This window comes from Anser anser, assembly GCF_964211835.1.
Source record: "Anser anser genome assembly, chromosome: 25".
Classification (NCBI taxonomy): Eukaryota; Metazoa; Chordata; class Aves; order Anseriformes; family Anatidae; genus Anser; species Anser anser.
In genome coordinates, this window is record NC_139746.1 from 1,666,512 (window position 1) to 1,687,661 (window position 21,150).

General features: G+C 67.6%; 4 protein-coding genes across 14 annotated transcripts; 1 reads left to right on the forward strand and 3 right to left on the reverse strand.

The window, feature by feature from the left end:
• Positions 1-1,745: 1,745 nt before the first annotated feature.
• Positions 1,746-5,714, forward strand: GTPBP3 (GTP binding protein 3, mitochondrial). Of its 5 annotated transcripts, none has more exons than XM_083811116.1 (9): positions 1,746-1,995; positions 2,974-3,212; positions 3,720-3,781; positions 3,913-4,115; positions 4,241-4,313; positions 4,398-4,541; positions 4,703-4,868; positions 4,973-5,267; positions 5,411-5,714. In XM_083811116.1, exons 1-9 carry the CDS (start codon positions 1,885-1,887, stop codon positions 5,696-5,698), a joined length of 1,581 nt encoding a protein of 526 aa, XP_083667242.1. In that variant the 5' UTR covers positions 1,746-1,884; the 3' UTR covers positions 5,699-5,714. The 5 variants fall into 5 exon arrangements, with proteins under 5 accessions (XP_083667242.1, XP_083667244.1, XP_083667243.1 ...); XM_083811118.1 differs by having other exon boundaries at positions 1,748-1,995; positions 4,992-5,267; XM_083811117.1 differs by having other exon boundaries at positions 1,870-1,995; positions 3,720-3,806.
• Positions 5,715-7,194: 1,480 nt separating this feature from the next.
• Positions 7,195-9,966, reverse strand: PLVAP (plasmalemma vesicle associated protein). Its single transcript, XM_083811126.1, has 6 exons — positions 9,576-9,966; positions 9,191-9,281; positions 8,361-8,950; positions 7,751-7,880; positions 7,559-7,637; positions 7,195-7,459 (listed from the first exon to the last, which is right to left on the reverse strand). Exons 1-6 carry the CDS (start codon positions 9,951-9,953, stop codon positions 7,453-7,455), a joined length of 1,275 nt encoding a protein of 424 aa, XP_083667252.1. The 5' UTR covers positions 9,954-9,966; the 3' UTR covers positions 7,195-7,452.
• Positions 9,967-10,302: 336 nt separating this feature from the next.
• On the reverse strand, positions 10,303-14,759 carry LOC310886485 (uncharacterized protein). 7 transcript variants are annotated; one of them, XM_083811133.1, is made up of 5 exons: positions 14,328-14,759; positions 13,340-13,436; positions 13,088-13,220; positions 12,924-12,992; positions 12,613-12,748 (listed from the first exon to the last, which is right to left on the reverse strand). In XM_083811133.1, exons 1-5 carry the CDS (start codon positions 14,655-14,657, stop codon positions 12,739-12,741), a joined length of 639 nt encoding a protein of 212 aa, XP_083667259.1. In that variant the 5' UTR covers positions 14,658-14,759; the 3' UTR covers positions 12,613-12,738. The 7 variants fall into 7 exon arrangements, 5 of the variants coding, with proteins under 5 accessions (XP_083667256.1, XP_083667255.1, XP_083667259.1 ...); XM_083811132.1 differs by having other exon boundaries at positions 12,619-12,748; positions 12,909-12,992; XR_014575327.1 differs by having other exon boundaries at positions 12,693-12,748; positions 12,909-12,992; positions 13,088-13,436.
• A 142-nt stretch (positions 14,760-14,901) lies between these two features.
• On the reverse strand, positions 14,902-16,343 carry LOC310886486 (uncharacterized protein). Its single transcript, XM_083811134.1, has 4 exons — positions 15,916-16,343; positions 15,659-15,755; positions 15,483-15,552; positions 14,902-15,399 (listed from the first exon to the last, which is right to left on the reverse strand). The coding sequence occupies exons 1-4, from the start codon at positions 16,249-16,251 to the stop codon at positions 15,249-15,251; spliced, it is 654 nt and encodes a 217-aa protein (XP_083667260.1). The 5' UTR covers positions 16,252-16,343; the 3' UTR covers positions 14,902-15,248.
• Positions 16,344-21,150: the final 4,807 nt, after the last annotated feature.

The window sequence follows — 21,150 nt, forward strand, 5'->3', positions numbered from 1 at the left end:
CCCACATCCCCCCCCGCCCCCCCTAACCCGCCCCCCCGGCACTGTGCCCGGACCCGGTTATTTTGGGTGGAGAGGCACGCAGGGAACCCAACCGGGGCCGTGCTGTCCCGCTGACATTTGGGAGCCCTCCCCTGCCCCCCCCCACCCCACAAACCGACCCCAGTGACCCCCCCCCCCCAAAACCCCCAGGGTGTCACCGGGTGGGGGTCCTGGTGCAGCCCTACCAGGCTCCCCGCTGTCCCCATGGCAGTGTGGGCATCAAGACTTGGGGACCCCCATGGTCAGGTCTTGCCCCCCCCCGCCCCCCCTGGCTCTGAACACCCGCGGCTATTTTGGGGCCAGCGCCGGGTGCCAGCGGTGACGCGGTGCCACCGGGAACCGTCCCCTCCTCCGGCAGCTGCCGCTGGGGCTCACAAGCTGGCGCCTCGCCCGGGCCAGGCCTGGCCACCGTCCCCGTCCCGTTTTGGGGACCCCCCCCCCCCGGCCTCGGAGCTGGAGCCGCTCCTCGCTGCTGTGTCCCCTCCGTTGGGCTCGTGGCCAACGGAGCGCGGGGAGGGGGTCGGAGGGATCTGTGATGGGCCCAGCGGGATTTGTAAAGCACGGGGGTGGTGCTGGTGGGTTTCAGCATCCCTGGGACTCCTGCGTCCCTCCTGCATCCCTCCTGTGCCCTCCCGCATCCCTGCCTCCATCGTCCCGCGTCCCTCCTGCATCCCTCTTGTGTCTCTCCTGCATCTCCTGCATCCCACCAGCATCCCTGCCTCCACCGTCCCGCACCCTTCCTGCATCTCCTGCACCCCTGCCTCTATCATCCTGCATCCTCCCCCATCTCCTGCGTCCCTCCTGCATCTCCTGCGTCCCTCCTGCATCCCTGCCTCCATCATCCTGAATCCCTTCTGCATCTCCTGCACCCCCTCCATCTCCTGCATATCTCCTGCATCTTGTGTCCCTCCTGCATCCGTCCTGCACCTCCTGCATCCCCTCCATCCCCTGCATCCCTCCTGCATCCCTCTTGCACCCCTGCCTTGATCATCCTGCGTCCCTCCTGCAGCTCCTGTGTCCCTCCTGCATCCCTGCCTCCATCATCCTGAGTCCCTCCAGCATCTCCTGCACCCCCTCCATCCTCCTGCATCCCCTTCATCCCCTGCATCTGTTCTGCATCCCCTCCATCTCTTTTATCCCTCCTGAATCCCTGCCTCCATCGTCTTGAGTCCCTCCTGCATCTCCTGCATCCCCTTCACCTCCTGCATCCCCTTCATCCCCTGCATCCCCTTCACCTCCTGCATCCCCTTCATCCCCTGCATCCCCTTCATCCCCTGCATCCCCTTCATCCCCTGCATCCCCTTCACCTCCTGCATCCCCTTCACCTCCTGCATCCCCTGCATCCCCTGCATCCCCTTCACCTCCTGCATCCCCTTCATCCCCTGCATCCCCTTCATCCCCTGCATCCCCTTCATCCCCTGCATCCCCTTCACCTCCTGCATCCCCTTCACCTCCTGCATCCCCTGCATCCCCTTCACCTCCTGCATCCCCTTCATCCCCCCCATCCCCTGCATCCTCTGCCCCCCCCCGTGCCCCCCACGCCGCTGCAGCCCCGGCCAGGCCCCAGCAGGCTGCCAGCAGCCCCCAGCGCTGGGGGGGGGACGGGTGGACCACGAGGGACGGGACTGAGCCCCGGCAGCGCTGCTGGCCCGCGGGGGACCGGGGGGAGGGGGGGAACCGGGGGGACCCCCGCGGCCACCCCAGCGCAGCGCCGTGCCCCACGCCGGGCGGAAGCGCTCTGCTCCTGCGCGGCTTCAGGCGGCGCCGCGTCATTCCCCGCCGCCGCCCAATCAGAAGCGGCACCCCGGTATAAAGCCCGCCCTCTGAGCTGAAAGAACCAATCGGATGGCGCTGGCGGGCGCGGCGGGGTTCCCGCGCCGAGGCCGCCTCAGGGCTCGGGTGGGAGGGGCGAGGGCTGATGGCGCTGCGCGGGGCGCTGAGCGCGGCGGGACGGAGGTGGGGGCACCTTGGGGGGCGGGGGGGGCACGGGGAGGGGGTGCACGGGGGAGGGGGGGCTGTATGGGGGGGTGCACGGACGGGGGGGGTACCGGGAGGAGGGGTGCACGGGGGGGGGGTCTGCAGGGGGAAGGGGGGGTTGCACGGGAGGGGTGCATGGGCGGGGGGGGTGCACGGGCAGGGGGTGCACGGGGGGGGTGCATGGGCGGGGGGGGTACCGGGAGGAGGGGTGCACGGGGGGGGGGGGTGCACGGGAGGGGGTCTGCAGGGGGAAGGGGGGTGCACGGGGAGGGGGTGCACGGGGGGGGTGCATGGGCGGGGGGGGTGCACAGGGGGGTGCACGGGGAAGGGGGGGTCTGCAGGGGGAAGAGGGGTGCAAGGGGAGGGGGTGCACGGGGGGTGCACGGGGGGGCTGCATGGGGAAGCGGGGGCTTGGGGGGGGGGTTGCACGGGGCGGGGGGTGCCTGGGCAGGGGGGTGTGCATGGGGAAGGGGGGGTCTGCAGGGGGACGGGGTGCACGGGGGGGCTGCGTGGGGAAGGGGGGGTTGGGGGGGGCTGCACGGGGAGGGGGGTACACGGGGGGAGTTGCTTGGGGGGGGTACGTGGGAGGGGGTCTGCACAGGGAAGGGGGGTGCGTGGGGAGGGTCTGCACATAAGGGGGGGCACGCTTAGGGCTGGGGGTCCTGCGGTATGGGGCGTGCATTTGGGGAGGGGGTGTCCATGGAGGTGGGTCTGCATGGGGGGGGAGGGGTGCACCCCTGGGGGTGGTGACTGGGGGGGGCACCCAGGGGCCAGTGGGTGTCCCATGGGGGTGCAGGGGGTGGGGTCACACCCCTGGGGGGTGCAGTTTGCAAGGGGAAGGGGCGCACCCATACATAGGGCAAGGTGAATGGGGGTGGGTCACACCCTTGCACCCCCTCTGCCCCATTTTGGGGTGTGCATGGGGACCCCCACCCCCAATTACGGCCCCCCCCGCAGGTGGGCGCAGCAGCGCCTGTGCTGCACGGCGCGGGGCGACACCATCTTCGCCGTGTCCTCTGGGCACGGGCGCTGCGGGGTCGCCGTCATCCGCACCAGCGGGCCGGGCAGCCGGGGCGCCCTAAGGAGCCTGACGGGGCGCCCCGAGCTGCCCCCCCCCCGCGTCCTGGCCCTGCGGCGCATCCGAGACCCCGCCACCGCCGAGCCCTTGGACCGCGGCCTCGTCGTCTGGTTCCCAGGTGGGGGTGGTAGAGGGGTGCCTGGCTGGTTTCGGGTGCTCGGTGGGGGTTTTGGGTGCCCGGCGGGGGTCTCGGTGCCTGGAAAGGGGGGTGGGGGGGGGTCTGGGTGCCCATCACAGCACGGCACAGCTCCCCTCAGCATCCCCAGCACCGTGGCATCAGGGCCGTATGGGGTCAACGCTGCCCCCTTCTCCCCGACCCTAATCTCGGCTGCTGGTTGGGGGGCTCCCTGCTGCTCCCCCTCCCCAAATCCCTGTGGGGACCCCCGGTGCTACGGGTCTGAGTGTCTGGAAAGGGGTGGGGGGGGTCTGGGTGCCCATCACGGCGCGGCGCAGCCCCTCTTGGCGTCCCCAGCACCGTGGCATCAGGGCTGTGTGGGGTCAACGCTGCCCCCTTCTCCCTGACCCTAAGCTCGGCTGCTGGTTGGGGGGCTCCCTCCTGCTCCCCCTCCCCAAATCCCTCTGGGCGCCCATCCGAGCCGTGCCCTGAGCTCCCCGCACCCCGCAGGCCCCCAGAGCTTCACGGGCGAGGACTGCGCCGAGCTGCACGTGCACGGCGGGCCGGCGGTGGTGAGCGGGGTGCTGCGGGCGCTGGGTGAGGAGCCCCCGGCCCCATCCCCGATCCCCTCGGGTCCTGCGCCCCCGGGGTGCTCCCGGAGGGTTTCACCCAGCTCGGGGCTCACCCGGTGGCCCCGTGGCAGGGCGGCTGCCCGGGCTGCGCCCCGCCGAGCCGGGTGAGTTCACGCGGCGAGCCTTCCACCGCGGGAAGCTGGACCTGACGGCCGCCGAGGGGCTCGGGGACCTCATCCACGCCGAGACGGAGGCGCAGCGGCGCCAGGCGCTGCGGCAGATGGAGGGCGAGCTGGGGAGGCTCTACCAGCGCTGGAGCGAGACCCTCACCCAGGTAAAGGGGGTGTTTTGGGGGGGCGGTCCGGGTGCCTGGGTTCTCCTCCCTCGACGCGTGGCAGGAACGGGTTGGGGACGCGGGGGCCGTCCCCGCTGAGCCTCGTCCCCCTCGCTGCCCCCCAGGCTCTTGCCCACCTCGAAGCCTACATCGACTTCAGCGAGGATGACAACGTGGAGGAAGAGGTGTTGTCCCAAGGTAAGGGAGGGTGGGGGGCACGGCACCCTGTCCTCGCTGTCCAACCCCCCCCCCAACCGACACGTCCCCGTTCTGTCCCCGCAGTGGACGCAGCCGTGCGGGCGCTGGAGCAGGAGCTCGGTGCCCACCTGCAGGACGGGCGCCGGGGGGAGCTGCTCCGCGGGGGGGTCCGCGCAGTCATCGCCGGCCCCCCCAACGTGGGCAAGAGCAGCCTGCTCAACCTGCTGTGTGAGTGGGGCGCGGGGGGGTTGCTGCTGGTGACATTTAACCCCCACCCCCGATAACAGCAGCCACCTCCCCATCCCCGATGATGCTGTACGGGCAGGAGGTCCCTGGCGTCACCCCCCCCCCCCGGCCCTGAGCCCCCCCCCGTCTCCCACCCCCCCCAGGCCGGCGCCCGGCAGCCATCGTGTCGCCGGTGGCGGGCACCACGCGGGACGTGGTGGAGGTGTCCCTCAACGTCACCGGTTACCCCGTGGTGCTGAGCGACACGGCCGGGCTGCGCGACGCCACCGACCCCGTCGAGCGAGAGGGCGTCAGCCGCGCGCGGGACCGGTGAGCTGGGGTCAGAGCGGGGGGTGCAGGCAGGATCGGGGGGCACCCCCCCCCTCCGTTTAACCGCAGGGTTGGGAGGTGGCAGGATGCGGCCCCGTGCCCAGCCCTGCCCCGTCCCCGCAGGCTGCAGCGGGCAGACCTGGTGCTGGCCGTGCTGGATGCCACGGCCGTGCCCGCCGAGCCGGCGGGGCTGGGGGCTGCCGTGGGGTCCCTGGTGCCCCCCGCCGCCCCCTGCATCCTGGTGCTCAACAAGGCCGACCTGCTGGGGGGGGACACGGGGGCTCTGCGTGCCGCCTGCGCCCGGGGACCCCCCGTGCCCCCCGCCGCCCTTCTGTCCTGCAAGACGGGCGACGGCATCGACCGCCTGCTGGAGCTGCTGGGGCAGCAGTTGGCACAGCTGTAAGCGCACGGGGTTTTTTTTTTTTTTTAGGAGGGGGGGACGCTCGGGGGACACCGCTTACCCCATCCCTGTATGGGCAGCTTGAGGAGGGGTTGCTCCAGGGTGGTTTTTGTTTTTTTTTTTTTTTTTGCCCCCTCCCCAGGTGCGGAGACCCCCTGGCCGGCTCGCCCAGCCTGACGCAGAGCCGGCACAGCCAGCACCTGGGGGACTGCGCGGCCGCGCTGGCGCGCTACGGCCGGCACCGCGCGCGGGACCTGGGGCTGGCGGCCGAGCAGCTGCGGCTGGCGCGGCGGCACCTGGGGCGCATCACCGGGCACGTGGGCGCCGAGGACGTCCTCGACATCATCTTCAGGGATTTCTGCGTCGGCAAGTGACGGGGCGCCGGGGCGCGGCCCCCCCTTACCCCCCCCCACCTCCTTGCAGGTATTAAACCGTGGTGCCTTGGGCTGCTTCTGGCATCCTTCCCCCCTGCGCCGCCCGCCGCGGTCCCCGCAGGGCTCGGTGGCCCCGTGCCAGGGCGCTGTGCTTTCCCTAGCTGGGGTGGGGGGGGCAGGGGGTGTATGTCCTGAGCCCCAGCTGTGGGAAAAATAAAAAAAAGGCGCTGGGAAAGGCCACATTTCCTGGCCAGGAGGATAAACAAGGAGCTGGAGTGTCTGGAATGGAAAAACCTTGGCTTCACCCTTGGGCATCTCCGTCCCATAGCACGGCACGGGGCCCTGTGGGATGCGGGACCCATCCCGACACCCCAAACGCCTTCCCCAGGGCAGTGGTTGGGGGGTCCCAGCCCCCAGCATGGCCCCACAGCCCCAAACTGTTGCCTGGGTGCCCCCCAGCTCTCCCCCCTCACCTGCTCCGTGGCTGCTTTGGGCTCGGTGGGTTTGGGGGGGCCCTAAAAGTGGGGGGTCCTGGGGGTGCTTGTCCTTCTCCCACCCCCATTTGGGGCTTCAGGGTTATTCGTGGCGGAGCTCCAGGGGCTCCTCCAGCAGCGAGCGGGTCCCCGCGCTCCCCAGCTGGGCCACACGGGGTGGCTGGGGCTGAGCCCCGCCGTCACCCCCGTCCCACCCTGTCCCTGCACCCTGGGGACAGGGGGACCCGGTGGTGCTCCTGTGCCTCTGGACGGCTGCAGCGCGTGGCTTTGTGTGGCAGGGGGGACCCAAACGGGACCCCCAGGGGTGCTGGCTAGGGCCAGGGACCCTCTGGTGGCCCGCAGGGTGCTACGTGCCACCGGCAAGGTGCTGGTGGCGTGCAGGCAGCGCGGGAGGGGGCGTCCCGGCAGGCCGGGTGTCAGGAAAAGCTCTTTAAACAGGAAGGCGAGGGAAGCACGGCCATAAATCAGAGCGTGGCAGCAGTGATTAATCACCGGGCTCGGCCCGTCCTGCACGCGCTGCTGCGCCCCGGCCCCGCCACCCTGCGTGACAAAAGCCGGGACGCCGGGGTCCCCAGGGACCCCAGGGTTTAGGGGGGGGCTTGGCTGGGCTTTGCTCCTGTGCTGGGGGCTCACGGCTGTGGCATCCAGGGGCTTCCCACGGGGGAAAGCTCCGGGTTTGCCGTGTGCCGTCGGGGATGGGTTTCGTGGTGGGGAGGATGGTGGCTATCCAAAGGGATGCCTTAACCCACAGCCCCACCCCCTAAAGCTGGGGGTCCTCAGCCCTCGCGCCCCCATCCCTCGCACCTCCATCCCTGGCGCCCCCATCCCTCCCATCCCCATCATTTCGGGGCAGCCTTGGCCGGCGCTCGGCCCCTTCTGGGAACAGCCCCCCCGCCTCCTGACCGCGCTCTTCCTGGCTGCCGTTTCCTCCGCCAGGCTGCCCATCTGCAGCGGGGACGGGATGTTCCCGCTCCCCCCCCCCCCCTCAGGCCCTGGCCTTTGTGCCCCCCTTCCAGCTCTCCCCCCCTTGGGCATCGCAGTACACGCGTGGCGAGCCGTGGCGGTGCTGAGCGGTGCTGAGCGCTGCCTGTATTTCCAGCTGCCGACCGCGCCGCGTGCACGCACGTGTGAGCCGAGCGAGCGGGGAGGTGGGGGGCTTGGGGAGGGTGGGGAAGGGGAGAAAGGGGGATGCGGCCCCGGTCCCCGCTCGCTCCCGGTTGGAGTTTTCCATCGGTGCTATGGGAAATGCCGCTCCAGGCTTGTCCTGCTCCTGTCCTCGAGCCCCTCGCTGCGGCTCACCCTGCGCTGCTCAGCCGCTAGCCGCTGCAGGGAGAGCAGGATCAGGCCCCTGTGCTCTCAGCCCCCTCTGCTCCCCGGCCCCAGGGGGATGGAGGGGGGTCATCCCATGCCCACCCCCCTCACCTGGGGTTCCTCAGCGTGGCCATGTACTGCTCCATCATCTTCTGCACCAACCGCTGCATCTCCTCCATGCTGATTTTGCCTGGCGGGGCGAGAGCAGCGGGGCCTGAGCTGGGCTGGCGGGGGACCCTCATAGACGGGGGGCGATGCCCCCTGAGGTGACGGGGGGGCTGTTGGGGTTGGGGACGGACTCACCTGCGCTGCCGAAGATGCCCAGGTTCCTCAGAGGATCTGCGTAGGAGCTGGGGCTGGCGAAGGGCCCCGGCCGCACGCTGCCCCCCAGGGTCCCCGGCAGCCACGAGCCCGTGATGTCGAAGGTGTCCAGCTGCAGAGGGCACGGTGGGCGCGTCGGTGCTGGCTCTCAGGTCCCTGCCCCACGCCACGGGACCGGTGCCGGGCTCGGCACGGCCACCGAGTGCTCACGGCGCCTCTGGGGAGCAGGGTCCAAGGGTGGCACCGCGGCTTGTCCCTGCCCGGGGTGCGCCGCGGGACCAGGCAAAAGCGCAGGTCCGAAAACTCGGGTAAAAACGCAAGGCTGAAAAGCGTGCGCAAAAGTGCACGGGCAAAAGTGCAGGTCTGAAAAGGCAGGGGTAAAAATGCCAGGCTGAAAAAAAAAAAATGCACATGCAGAAGTGGCTGTGCAAAAGTGCACGGGCGAAAGTGCGGGTCTGAATACCGAGGGGTAAAAATGCAAGGCTGAAAAGTGCCTGTGCAAAAGGCGGCTGCGTGTGCCCAGCCTCGCACTCTCCCGAAGCGGCCGTGGAAGACACCCGGGGCTGTCCCCGTGCCCCAGCTGCCCCCTCACCTTGGCGCCCTCGCAGATGCTGAGCCGCTGCTTCAAGTAGTTGGCTTGCACGGCGGCTTTGCTCTTCTCCCCCACCTCCTTGCTGAGCTGCTCCTTCTCCGCCAGCAGCTTCTTCTTCTCCTCCTGGCCGCCCTTCAGCTGCTTGTCGGCCTCCTGCAGCCGCTTCTCCAGCTCCTGCTTCTCCCGGGAGCAGTTGAAGCGGCACTGCAGCAGGTTCACGTCGCAGGCGCTCTTCTCCCTGTACATGGTGTCGCGCTCCTGCTGCTGGAGGAAGAGCCCCTCGGTGCGCTGCGTCAGCCTCCTGAGCTCCTCGTGCACCGAGTTGCAGCTGTAGGGGCTTATCGTCTCCCTGATGCGCTGGAGGGAGATGCTGATGTCCGGGCGCAGGATGTTGCACTCGCGCTTCAGCAGCTCCAGGTGGGACTTGGTGGATTCGCACAGGGTCTGGGTGCTGAGCAGCTCCTGCTGGCAGCCCTCGCGCTCCTGGTTGGCCTTGGCCAGCGCCGCGCTCGCCTTGGCGCAGTTGTCCTCCAGCTCCTTCCTCGCCAGGGCCGTCTTGTCCAGCTGGCTCCGCAGCTGCGCCTTTTCGGCTGCACGGGGTGGGGGGGGCAGAAGGTTGGGGTGCACGGTGCCCCGCCGCCGCCCGCACCCTCTCCCAACCCCACGTGGCATCGCGGGGTGATGTCCCTGCCCAGCCCCGGGGGAGAGGTGTGCTTCGGGGGGGTGCCCCGGGCGTGCTGGGGGTCCCCGGAGGGCTGGGGGGGGGAAGGCTGGGGGGGGGAAGGTGGGGGATGCTGAGGGTGGGGGCGGGTGGGTAGGGGCCCCCTTACCGCTGCAGTTGGCATTGATGAGGTCGATGGTCATGTGGTAATCCTCCAGCATCATCTTCTGGTAGATCATGATCCTCATCATTTCCTGCAGCTGGGGGCAGGAAGGGGAGGGGGTCAGCGCAGTTTGTAGGACCCCCCCCCCCCCCCCCAATCCCACCCCCCTCGGCACCACCCCGCTTCGGCAGCGGCGGCCCCGGGGGCTCATCCGGCAGGGCCAAGGAGGTGGGAATCCCATTGATGGGCACTTCCAAGGCTTGGGGGGGGGGGACACACATCAGCACCATCAGCAGGGTCTGCCCCCACCCCGCACCCCCTCATCCATCCCTTTGGGGGGGAGGGGGGTTGAATGGGGTTCCCCCCCCCCCCATCCCATCCCGGCTCTCACCTTGGGGGTGGCGTTGGGGAGCTGGCTGCTGTTGCACTTGTCCAGCTCGCGCTGCACCTTCTGCAGCGTGCCCTGCAGCCCCTGCTTCTCCTTCAGGGTGTTGTTGAGGGTGCGGGTCAGGTTGGCGTTCCTCCCGCTGAGGGTGATGATCTTGTTGTAGCGGTCCTGCATCTGCTCCTCCAGCAGCCGGAGGTGCGTGTCGGTGCCCGCGTGCGCGTTGCCGTACACCATGAAGAGCACCAGCCCCAGGATGATGAGGAACTGGATGAGGGACGTGAAGAGGAAGACGTACTTCATGTAGAAGCCGCAGTCCCGCTTGGGCATCGCCTCCTTGGCCTCCAAGCCGAACTTGGCCATGGCGTAGCTGCTCTTCTGCATGCTCCCCCCTGCTCTGCTCACCCCACCCCACGGCAGCCCCTTTCAATGGGGCCGCGCCGGGGTGGAGCTTGCTCCCCGGGCCGTGTTTATATTGCTCTATTTAATATTTCCTTCTGCTGGGCTCCTTCCTGCCTCTCCGGATGCCTCGGACTTGCCGGGTTATCACAGCGCAGCTTCTGTTTGCAGGAGGGCTATTGTTCCCGGCTGCTGACAGACGGGGGGCAAAGCGCAGCCGCTCCCCCCCCCCCTCCCCGGTGCCGATGCTGGGGATCGGCTCTCCCCCAGGACCCGCTCCCCGGCCTCAGCCCGCACGCGAGGAAATCGGCTCCGTGCGGCGACGGCCGCGGGCTCCGGAGGGTGCTGGGGTGGGGAATGGGTGAGGGTGGGCGCAGCTGGGGGGGGGTGGAGGAGGAACCCCCCCCCGCCGGTGCTCGTGTCGCTGCCGGGAGCTGCAGCACGCAGGGACCGATGCTCCAGCCGGCGGGGGGAAGGATGCGGCCGGCTGAGGGATGCTGAGGGACGGTGCTGGGAGCCCAGAGGCCAGGATGGGTGCCCTGGCCCACGGAGAGCATTGAAGGTGGCCTCAACCCCCCCCATCGAAGGTGGCCTCGACCCCGTTGCCTGCGTCAGCACCGATCCGCAGGGCTGCTGAGGATGCCAAGCACGTGCAGAATGGGCCCTCGGGGGCTTTGCCATCCTGTGCCATGGGGGTGCGGGTCTGCAGCCACCTCCCCTGTCCCGCTGCAGGTTTGGGGTCCCCTGGGCAGAGCGGTGAGCCCGGGGGGGACGACACGAAGTCCAGCTTGGGGACAGGCTGGGACACGGAGCATCTCCACCAGTGACCACAGCCGGGCTGCGGGACCAGATCCCGGCTCTGGGCTGAACGGGGCCACGTTCGGATCCCAACCACCGCGTGCGTCCCCATCCCCGCTCCGTGGTGCCCTTCCCCAGCCGGCGCCGCAGGATGCCCGGAACGGGGGGGGGGGGGGCTCAGCAGGGGGGTGCTGAGGTGCTGGCGCTGACCCCGCCGCGGCTGAGCCGCTCGCTGTTTCCTGCCTTCTCGCTGCGCCACGCTCCCTGGGGCCCGCGAGTGTCTGCGGTGCTGGGGACGGTGTCGGTCCCAAATCCATTCTCAGCTACCGCGTTTCCTTCCTGAGCTGCAAATAACGGTGAGTCACCCCCTCCGCTCCCCCCCGGCACCAGGCCCCGCCGTGGGGACGCTGTCTGGGCTCTGCTGGCCCCTGACCCCGTTGCTGGCTCCGGACCCCGGCGCGGCGCTGCCTTCGCCGATGGGATGCTCGCCGTGGCCACGCGGTCCCCGAGGGTTCCCTGCATCCATTGGGGCACCCGGGGGTCCCCATGGGGCATCCCCGGGCGGCTCAGCCCCCCTGCCACGTGCACACCCTGCCTCTTTGTCCCATTTTCCAATTAGCCGCCCGTCTATAATTAATCCTTCCTGTGCCAAGGGCTGGCGCTGCATCGAGGTCGGGCCATGGGAACGGGTCCTGCCCATCCCGGACCGTTGGGTTGTGGGACCGCGCTTGGGGACCGCTGGGTTTGGGACCCTATCGCAGCCCCCCCCTTTGTCTCAGCCTCGCCCGGCTGCCCACCATGGGGGTCGCTGGGGGCGATTCCCCCCCTCCGGGCTTGGTGTGGGGGGGGGGAGCCGGATGCCTGCGCTCGGCCTCTCGCAGCCGCCCTGCCCTCTGCACAGGATATCGCTGTGGCAGCGGCAGGAAAATCGGCAACTTTCCTGGAAACCGTCTTTAGAGAAGATCAAAGGAGCTGGGAAGTGGCTGCGAAACGGCAGCAGCTGCTCGTCCCTGTCCCCCCACCCTCCCACCCCCTCCAGCTCGGCCCCGCAGCCCCTGCCAGCCCCCTTGGGGGTGCCCGGGGGGTGCCGGGCGCCCTCCCTCTGCCTCCTGCCTCCCACACTTGGGGTGCTGCTGATTAGCAGGCCTAATTGGAGTTGCCTGATTGTGCACACCCCGAAGCCGTGCCAGGCTTCGGCTGCAGGTCAACGGCGTCACGCTAGGGGTGTCTGCAGGCACTGGGGTGTGCGGAGCCCCCCCCGCTGTGCCAAATCCCCCTGCGCAGGGCTGGTGCTCGAGGCCGAGAGCCCTGACCCCGCGTCCGGTGCTTGCAGCGAGGTAAGCGACGTCTCTGTACGTATGGGATGTTTACGGACCAAGCTTGAGCAATATTTTATACATGTCAAGCTTTAGCATTATTTTGTACACGTGAAGCCGGCTTAATCCTTAGGTGTGTAGTAAGCAGGGGGGGGGTTGGCTGCAGGTTAACCGTAGCAGGTGCTTGACCACCACTTCTGTTTAATCCACGGATAAATAGAGTTAATGATTAATAAATCCTTTTGGATAACCTCGGGACGTGAACCTGTTTCAATAAATCAGCTGCGACAAGCGGGTGGTGGCCGGCAAAGGCTTCCAGCACCCGAAACTGCCCGAGCCCGGTCCCTGGGTGCCCGCGGGGCGGTGGGACGCGGGCGAGGGCAGCGCCGGTGGTCTCGCTGCGACGGCTCCGCTCTGATGCTGCCCGGTGCTGCGGGGCTGAGCTGCTGCTGGGTCCCAGTGCTAAGGGGCGCTGTGGGACTGGGAATGATGGGCTCGGCCCCGGCACCCCCAGCACCCCGCTTCGGCTGAGCCCAGGTGGGTGCGGGGGGGGGGGGGGGGGGGCGCAGCCGTGCTGGCGCGGTGGCGGTGCCGTACCCAAGCGTGGTCGGTGTGCTGGTAAAACGGGGGGGGGCAGGAAGGATGCTGCGGGGGCTTCAGCCCTTCCTGCAAGAGAGGGGACGGCCACGAGTGAGTGGGGACACCGGTGACAAAGGTAGCATGTGCAGAGCTGCACCCACAAACGGTTGTGCTGGAGAAGCCCCCCTCCCCAAGGTGTCCAGCCCCCGACCCTCCAAAGCAGGAGGGCAGCCCCCACAAAATGTACCGGGAAGGGGGGCACCTGCGCCTGGCCGTGCGGGACCCCACCCGCCGCCGTCGCAGCGCCTCCGCCTCGGCCGCGTAGTCCCTCCTGCGGGCAGAGCAGAGCCGTGTTAGGGGACACCGCGTCCCTGGGGGGCACCCAGAGGGGGACAGGGGGACACAGCAAAGGGACGGGACCCTCACAGGGTTTTCTCGAGCTCTTTCTGCCGAGCCTCACACTTCTCCCCGCGTGCCCGCAGCGCTCGCCGCTGCTCCTCCGCCTCCTCCAGCCGCTGCCGCAGCCCCTTCGCCTGCTCTGCGCCCTGTGCCAGCTCCTCTGCGGGGCGAAGGGGCACCCCAAAACCTGAGCCACCCGGCCGGGCGTCGCCCCCAGGGCGTGCGTGGCTGAGTCACCAGCCCAGGCTGGGGTCCCAGGGGCCGGACAGACGGACGCACCTTGCAGAGCCGCGTTCCTGCGGGCCAGCTCAGCCCGCTCGCGCCGCAGCGCCAGCGCCTCGTCCCGCAGCGCCGTCGCGTTGGCCTCCAGCCTGGCCTGGGGAGAGGGGACACCGCGGCGTGGGAACGGGGGGGGCAGCATCGTCCCAGCTCCTCAACTGCTGCCGGAGGGCTGCCTGTCCTCACCGGTGTCCCCGGAGCAACCCCCGTGCTCCTGGTGACTTTGTGTCCCCCTTGTCACGCTGGGAAGGTTTCCCCAAGAGGTAGGGATGTGGTTTTGGGGGAAAAAAAAAACCTCTTCCCCTGGAGCAAAGGGACAGCCTGAGCCCAGACTTGGTGAGGATGCATGGGGGGACACGGCGGGAGCCCCAACCTGCTCAGCCCCCGTGGGTGCCTCGTGGGGGCTGGGGGCTCCCGCTCTCCATGAGCTCGCCCCAGCCGGGTCCCCCCGGCCGGCGCCAGCCCCGGGATGCCGGAGCACTTTTCCAGCCCCTCCAGGCCATTGTTCGGCCGGATGGCGGAGGGGAGGTGGGCCCCGCTCTTCCTCCGGCCGCGGCCGCAGCGCTGGGGCCAGGCCCTTTCCCAGCTGGGTCCACAGCTAAAAATACCTCGGAGGAGAGGAGAGGAGAGAAGAGGAGAGGCAGCTCCGCACCGGCCTCCAGCCTCCGCGGCTGCTTTGGGATGGGTTAATTATACGTGTGGAGTGCCTCGGTTTGGGCGCTGCTAAGAATAGCCGCCCCCCCCCCCCCCGCCAGGCATGAGGAACCGGAGGGGGGCTTTCCACACCCCAACTGCTGCTGGGATTTTCCACGAGCCTGCCCCCAATCCCCCCGGAGACGGAGCATCGACACGGTCTTGGCCATTGCGCCGCCCCAGGAGCCACCTCCCCAACCTTTCTGGGCAGCGTTGCTCTCCCCACATGCATGCAGCCCCATAGCGGGGTCTGAGGGGCAAATAACCCCCCCGTCCCCATCCCCGCAGCACCTACCGCCCGCTCCCGGCAGGACGCCAAGCTGGAATTGAGCTTCTCGCCCTCCTCGCGTGCTTGGGCCAGCTCCCGGCGCCGAGCATCCTCTGCCCGCGCGCTCTCGGCCGCGGCGCGCTGCAGCCGGGCACGATCCTGCTCCAGCTCGGCCAGGCGCAGCTCCAGCACCCGGCTCTCGTTGGCCGCCCGCTCCCAGCAGCCCCGCAGCATCCCCAGAGCCTCCGAGCGCCACAGCAGCACGGCCACCGAGACTGTCACCGCCGCCACCAGCACCAGCAGCGCCACGCACAGCCCCAGCACCTTCAGCGTGGCTTTGGGCACCGCGGGGTCCATGCCAGGGAGGGGGACGGGGACCCTCGTGGCTGCCCGGGGTGTGCCCGGGTTGCTCTGGGTGCTGCCTGCGGGTTTTCTCGCCCAGCGCCGCTTTGGGCTGTGGTTTCTTGCAGGTCACAGCCCATAGCAGGCTTGGTTTGTGCAGCGCGTGGGAGGCTGCTCGGCCCCGGCCGTGGGTAAAATTGGCCGGGACAAACCCAAGCCGTGCCGGGGAGGCTGTCCTGATGCTGGAGCAACAAAACGCTTTGGGTTTTCATGCAGTTTTATTGGAAAATGGCTCAAACCCACCCAACTGCGCAGTAGCTGCCAACCCCTTGCTTAAAGGCAGCCCCTGGGCAGTGCCAGGTCTCTGTCCCCTGCCTTTGCCCCATCCCCGTCTCGCCCTGGCCATAGCTCAGGGGCCAGCATTTTGCAGAATGTCCCCCCAGGATGTCCCCACGCGACGTCCTCATGGTGGGAGCTCCCGACCCAGGCACTGCGTGAGCTGCCAGCACCAGCCCCATCCCAGCAGGATGGGAACCGTCCCTCCTTGCCCCGCGGGGGCGGAAGGGGACGGCGACAAGCCAGGTCCATGCTCTCCCAGCTCCGTGCTCAAAGCAGCAGCGTCCCTGCGAAGAGCAGAGCCAGGAGGACGAGGGGCACGGCCACGCCAGGGAACGTCACGCTGGTCCCACTCGAACGCCAGCTCCGTATGGACTGGATCTCTGACAACACGTTCCAGATCTGCGACTGGAGGTTGCTCCTGGCGGGGGACAGCGAGAGTCGGTGACAGCGCACGGGACCGGGGCCGTCACGGGGGGGAGCGGGGGGAGCGGGGGGTCTCACCTGCTCCTCTGAGCCTCCTTCAGCTGATGCTCTTGCCGTTCCAGCCTCTCCTGGAGCTCCCTGTTGTTCTCTAAAGGGGGGTGACAGCAGGTGGGGGTCAGGGAGCAGGGTGGCTGGCGGGGGGCAGGAACCAAGGTGTCCCAGGGGGCAGGGAACGGGGTGTCCCCAGTGCTCACCTTGCAGCTGCACCACGTTGGCCTCCTGCTCGTCCCTGTGGTGCTGCAGCTGGGCTAAACGCTGTGTCAGCTCCGAGACGGTGCTCTTCAGTGCGTCCTGAGCGCAGGGACAGAAAGGGACAGGGGACACAGCCTCAGGCGCCAGCTCTTCCCCTCCCCAGGCTGGGAGCAGCGCAAAGCAAACCATGCACGCACCCCTGGGCCAGGGGGTCCCAGTAAGGGACATTTCCCCCCCCCCCCCTTACCCCGCCACCTACCAGCTCGTTTCTGCAGCTCTCCCACTGCCCCCGCACCTCGGTGAGGGACCTGCTGGTGACGGCCAGCGCCTCGGCGAGGGACCGGTTGGTGACGGCCAGCGCCTCGGCGAGGGACCGGTTGGTGACGGCCAGCGCCTGCCCCAGCGCGGCCACCTGCGCCTGCAGCTCCCGCTGCGCCGTCCCCAGCTGCTCCAGCCCCTCCAAGCCCCTCGGTGGCTCCTCCGAGGAGGGGAGGGCTGTCACCAGGACCACCACGGCCACCCCGATGGCCAGGGCCACGCACATCCTCCAGGACTGCCTGTGCCAGAGGCGGCAGCGCAGGCAGCAGCCCTCCATCCTGCCCGCGCCGCCCTGCACTGCCAGCGCCCACCCGAGCGCGCTGGGAGGGACCTTCGGGCCCTGGTTTCGTTTCTCCAATAACGGGAATTTCCAGGAAATCCTGCGGGTTTTGCAAGCGCAGCGCACGGAGGGGCACGTGGGAGGGACGCGCGGGGTGGCCGGTCGGTGGCCTTCCCGTGGATACGGGGGCAGGGGGTGGGACGGCAGCAGGGTGTCCAGCGGGGCCGTCCCGGCACCCCGTGCCTGGGATGGTTTGGGGGGGGGGGGACGCTGCAGGGACCCCCCCCCCCCATGCCCCAGTCCCATGTCCTAGGGTTGGGGGCAGAGCTCGGGGGGCTGTGGGTGTGCGGGGAGCCCCGTGCGCTCTGTGAGTGGGACCGGGGCCACAGGGCAGGGAATCCCCCAGGGCAAGGGGGGGGGACGGGGTGTGAAAAAACAATGTGGGGTATTTGGGTTGGGGGTCCCTGGGGTCTGGAAAAGCTGGGGTGTGGGGCACTTGGCGTATGGGGTGCGTGGGGATGGAGTAATTGGGGTACAGGGTACCCAGATGTGAGGTAAGGTGAAACTGGGGTGTGGTGTATTTGGAATATGGGGTACCTGGTATATGGGGGGACTGAAGTGTGGGGTACACGGATTATAGGGTGCCTGGGATACGGACAAATGGAAGTAGGAGAATTAGGGGTGTGGGGTAACGAGATTGTGGGGCACCTGGGGTGTGGAGAAACTTGGGGTATGAAGTACTCAGGGTACGAGGCACTCGGGGTACAGGGTGCCTGGGGTATAGGGAAATGGGGGTATAGGGTACCTCCGTTATGGGGTACCCCCGTTATGGTGTACCCAGGGTATGGGGTACCCAGGATATGGGGTACCCAGGGCATAAAGTAACCGGGTATGTGAACTGCTGGAGTGTGGGCAGAGGCTGGTTATGGGGTACCTGGGGCTTGGAGGTGTCCCCAGCTCTGGGGGTCCCAGCGCAGGGGGCTGCAGCCTCCGTGGTGCCCCCACAACGCCCCCCCCCGCCCCCGCCCACCCCACCCCAAACCGCCCAGCACAGGGGCGCGCGTCGGGGCCAGGATCCGACCCGTGACGTCCCCGCCGGCACGCGGGGCGGAGGCCAGCTCCGCGCCAACCTTTCACGGGACGTCCCCGTCCAAAAAAAAACGCCCTCGGCTGCTGTTCAGGAGGGCTGCGGGGGGGCCCGGGGGGGTGGCTGGCGAAGCCAGGAGGAGGCTCCCCCGTCCCCGGGGAGGAGGAGAGCATCGCGGTCCAGCCACCGCATGCGCTGGCTCGCCGTCGGCAGGGCGGCCACGCGCCCTGTTTGCTTCTGCGGTGGCGAAACCTGAAACTCGCTTTTTCCAGGACTTGTGCTAAAAGCCTGCTTTTTTTTTTATTTTTTATTATTATTTTTTTTTTTTTTTTTTTCCTGCTGACGTTTTTCGGCATGCAGTGGAAAGAAGGGAAGTGTCCCCTGACCAAAGTCAATAGCGGCCGGTGTTTCGCTCCCTCGAAGCACCCCGAAGAATTGGGGTGGGTGGGGGTGAAGGGGAGGGAACGGGAACCTCCCTGTGGCCTTGTGGGGCTGGGAGCGGGTATGGGGCATGGGATGAGGGAGGTGGGTATGGGGTACGGGTTGTGGGAGGTGGTTGTGGGGTACGGGGTGCGGTGCTTGGGTACGGGATACACAGCAGATGGATACGGGATGTAGGATGCAGGATCTGGGATGGGAGGTGTGCAATATGGGGATATGGGATCTTTGGATACGGGAGAAGGGGTGCAGGATGCTGGGTATGGGATGCGGGTATGGAGTGGTGGATATGGGATGTGGGATCTATGGGTATGGGATAAGGGACGCGGGACGTGGGATGTGGGATATGGGATGGGGGCTATGGGATGTAGGATAGGGGATATGGGATAAAGGATGCAGGATATGGGATGTGGGATATAGGATATGGGGTGTGGGACATAGGATACGGGATGCGAGATGCGGCATATGGGCTATGGGGTGTGGGATGCAGGATGGGGGAATGGGGGATGCAGGAGATGGGAGACAGCGGCCCCCCAGCTCACCTTTTCTCCAACCAGCTCCAGAAATAGCCGCTCCAGTTTGTGTTTTTCTTCCGCTGGTTCATGTGATAAAAAAAAAAAAAAAAGAAAAAGAAACAGTGGCTGTGAAATGAAAAACACACAAAATATTTACCAAACTTCGAGTTTTGAGTCAGATTTTCGACATCTGGAGAATTAAAATGCTCTGGCAGATTCGGTGAGCTGTCATCATAAAGGGTTTAAGTATGTTGTTATTATTATTTATGGTCTGGATCCTGAGGATGAACAAAGGCCAAAGGTTTCAAAAATAGCTTGAAAAACGGGAATGGATGTTTTTTCCAGAACCACCTCGCTTTGAACAGTGAGATATTGAGATGTAACTCTTCAAATATATCTAAAAAGCAACTGGGAGAGGAATGCGTGCCGTGAGGCGCTGCCTCCTGGGGCCGTGCCGGGTTCACCTCGGGACCAAGGCAGAAATTGGGGCCTCACCTCGCACCTGTGGCGGGGTCCCCGCTGCGGGCATCCCCTCTCCACCTGCCTCACCGATTCCCGCTGTTTTCCCCCCAAATCCTGGCTTTGAATGACCGCTTCCATGGGGGAAGGATGGCAAGAGCCCTCCATGTCCCCAGCTGGGGAGGGGGGACACGGGGATCCCCCAACACACACACATCCAAGTGCAAGCACCGTTTGTTTTCCTCCTCCGCTTGTCCGGAGGGAGCGGCAGGAGCGGAGCGAGTCCCTCTTGGCCAGACGGCCAGGAATTCGGCAGCTGGACCCGGCCCCGCCATGGCAGCAGGGATGGGGAGCTGGCACCTCCCGTGTCCCCCGCTGCCCCCCCCGGGGACGCATCGGGGGCAGGAGAAGCCGCTGTGCCCCCCCAGCTCTCCCCGGGCAGGATCGGGCCCCTGAGGGTGCTGAGCGTGATGCAAAGAGAGGAGCCGGTGGGGATGGGGTGCACGGGGACACAGCTGCAAAATAACAGGGGGGGCCCCGGGGGGGGCTGCCCGCACTCGGGGAGGAGTGAGGGGCGGCTTCGGAGCGGGGCCGAGCACAGCGTGCACACGTCTGCTTTTCCCTTTCATCCCTTGCCTGTGCGTGTTCCCTTTCAGCCTGAAACGTGGGTTTCTCTCCTATTTCGGGTTGGCTTCTCGGCTGGTTTCTTTTATTATTTTAATTTAGGCACTGTCATTATATTTTCCATTATTTAAAAGGCAGGAAAAAAAAAAAAAAAAAAAGGAAAGGAAAGCGAGCGAGAGCTGCTTCCCAAGTAGCTTTCCAGCTCGTGGCTGGTGCTCAGAGCAGCCTTTGTTCTCGGCCAGCGCCGGGACGTGCTCGCGGGGAGCAGCAGCGCTCGCGGAGGCACCCCCATGGAGATTTGGGGGGGCTGCACCCATCCGGGGGGGGGGCAAGCAGCGTCCCCGTCCCTGTTGCGGGGACCGGTGGCACCCGAGGACGTGCCCGTGCGCCCCGCGAGGGGTCAGCCACCGTTCTCCCCGCTTGCTCCCCCTCCTCTTTTCCCCTTCCCCACTTTGCAGCTCCAGCTCGGACGGGGTTTGGAGGTAACGAGAAGCAGCCGAGCCCGGCTGAGCACCGCTTCGCACCACGGGGACACATCCTGCACGGGGCTGGGGCGCTCGCTGTGCCGGCGTCCCACACTCAGGGACAGCGCCGCACCTGCGCCTCGGGGGGGGGATGACCTTTGGGGTTTGACCTTTGGGGTTTTGACCTTTGGGGTTTTGACCCCAAAGCCGTTTCATTGCGTAACCCCTCCTGCTCCATCTGTGGGTGCAGCGCGGGGTCCCCAGGGAATTCCCCCCTCCAGCACCAGGGCCCGGCAGCGCCCAGCACCCCCCGGGTGGGGGGGGGCAGGGGGGGGTTATTTTGGTCCCCGATGATGCTCTTTGGGGTGAGCTCAGGGCTGCACAACGCAGGTGGGGTGCGGATCCAGCCAGGAAGCCGCCAGGTCCCTGGGGCTGGGGGCATCGGAGGGTCCCGCACCCTCCGGCCCCATGGAGGGGGGGGGGGGGGGGGGGCAGCAGGAGGATTTGGCTGCAGCCCCCAGCCCAACCCCTGACCCCGGGCGGGTTTCCAGCTCTCGGGAATGTGGGGCTGGGCCGGACACCCAGCACGGACCTCCCGCACCCGTCTCACCCTGGCCACCCCCTTGCACCCATCTCCTGGTCCCCAGCACCCCAGGGTGGGAGCGGGGCAGCGTAGGGGTGTGGGGGTGCTCCGCGGGGTGGCTGGAATGGGGGAAAGGAGGGATGGGAGAATTTGGGAGCCCCCCTCCAGCCCTGCTCCCTGTGGAGGGGGGACAGGATGGGACACATCTCCCTGAGGCTTTCTGGGGGGGTTCAAAGCTGCTGGTGGAGAATGGGAGCTGGGGGAGCCATCCATTTTTTTTGTGTGTGTGCATTAATTTCTGCCATTTTTCGCCCCATTTTTTCCCTCGATGCCCGAAATAGCGGCAGGAGCTGCTTCCATCTGCCCTGCCTTAGCAGCTGCCTCCGACCAAGTTGAGCAGACGGTGGAAAAAAAATCCTGCCCCCCTCCTACCCCCCCCCCCCGGGACACTGCCACCAGCGATGCCCTTAGGGGAGCACCCACCGATGTCCCCCTGTGACGGGGTCAGGGCTCTGAGCCCCCCCCGGGACTGGGGACAGGGATCCGCAGCCGGCCTTCTGGGGGCACGTGGAGCGGGGGGCCAGATGCCCCCCCCCCCGCAGCAGCACCCTCCACCCGTTGCATCCAGCCTCAGCATTTTTCCTTCCAGGCAGGAGCAGGAGAGGGACGGGTTTTGGCTGCCGCAGCACCCAGGAGTGGTTTTGGCGAACGCCCCTCGTCGTCCCC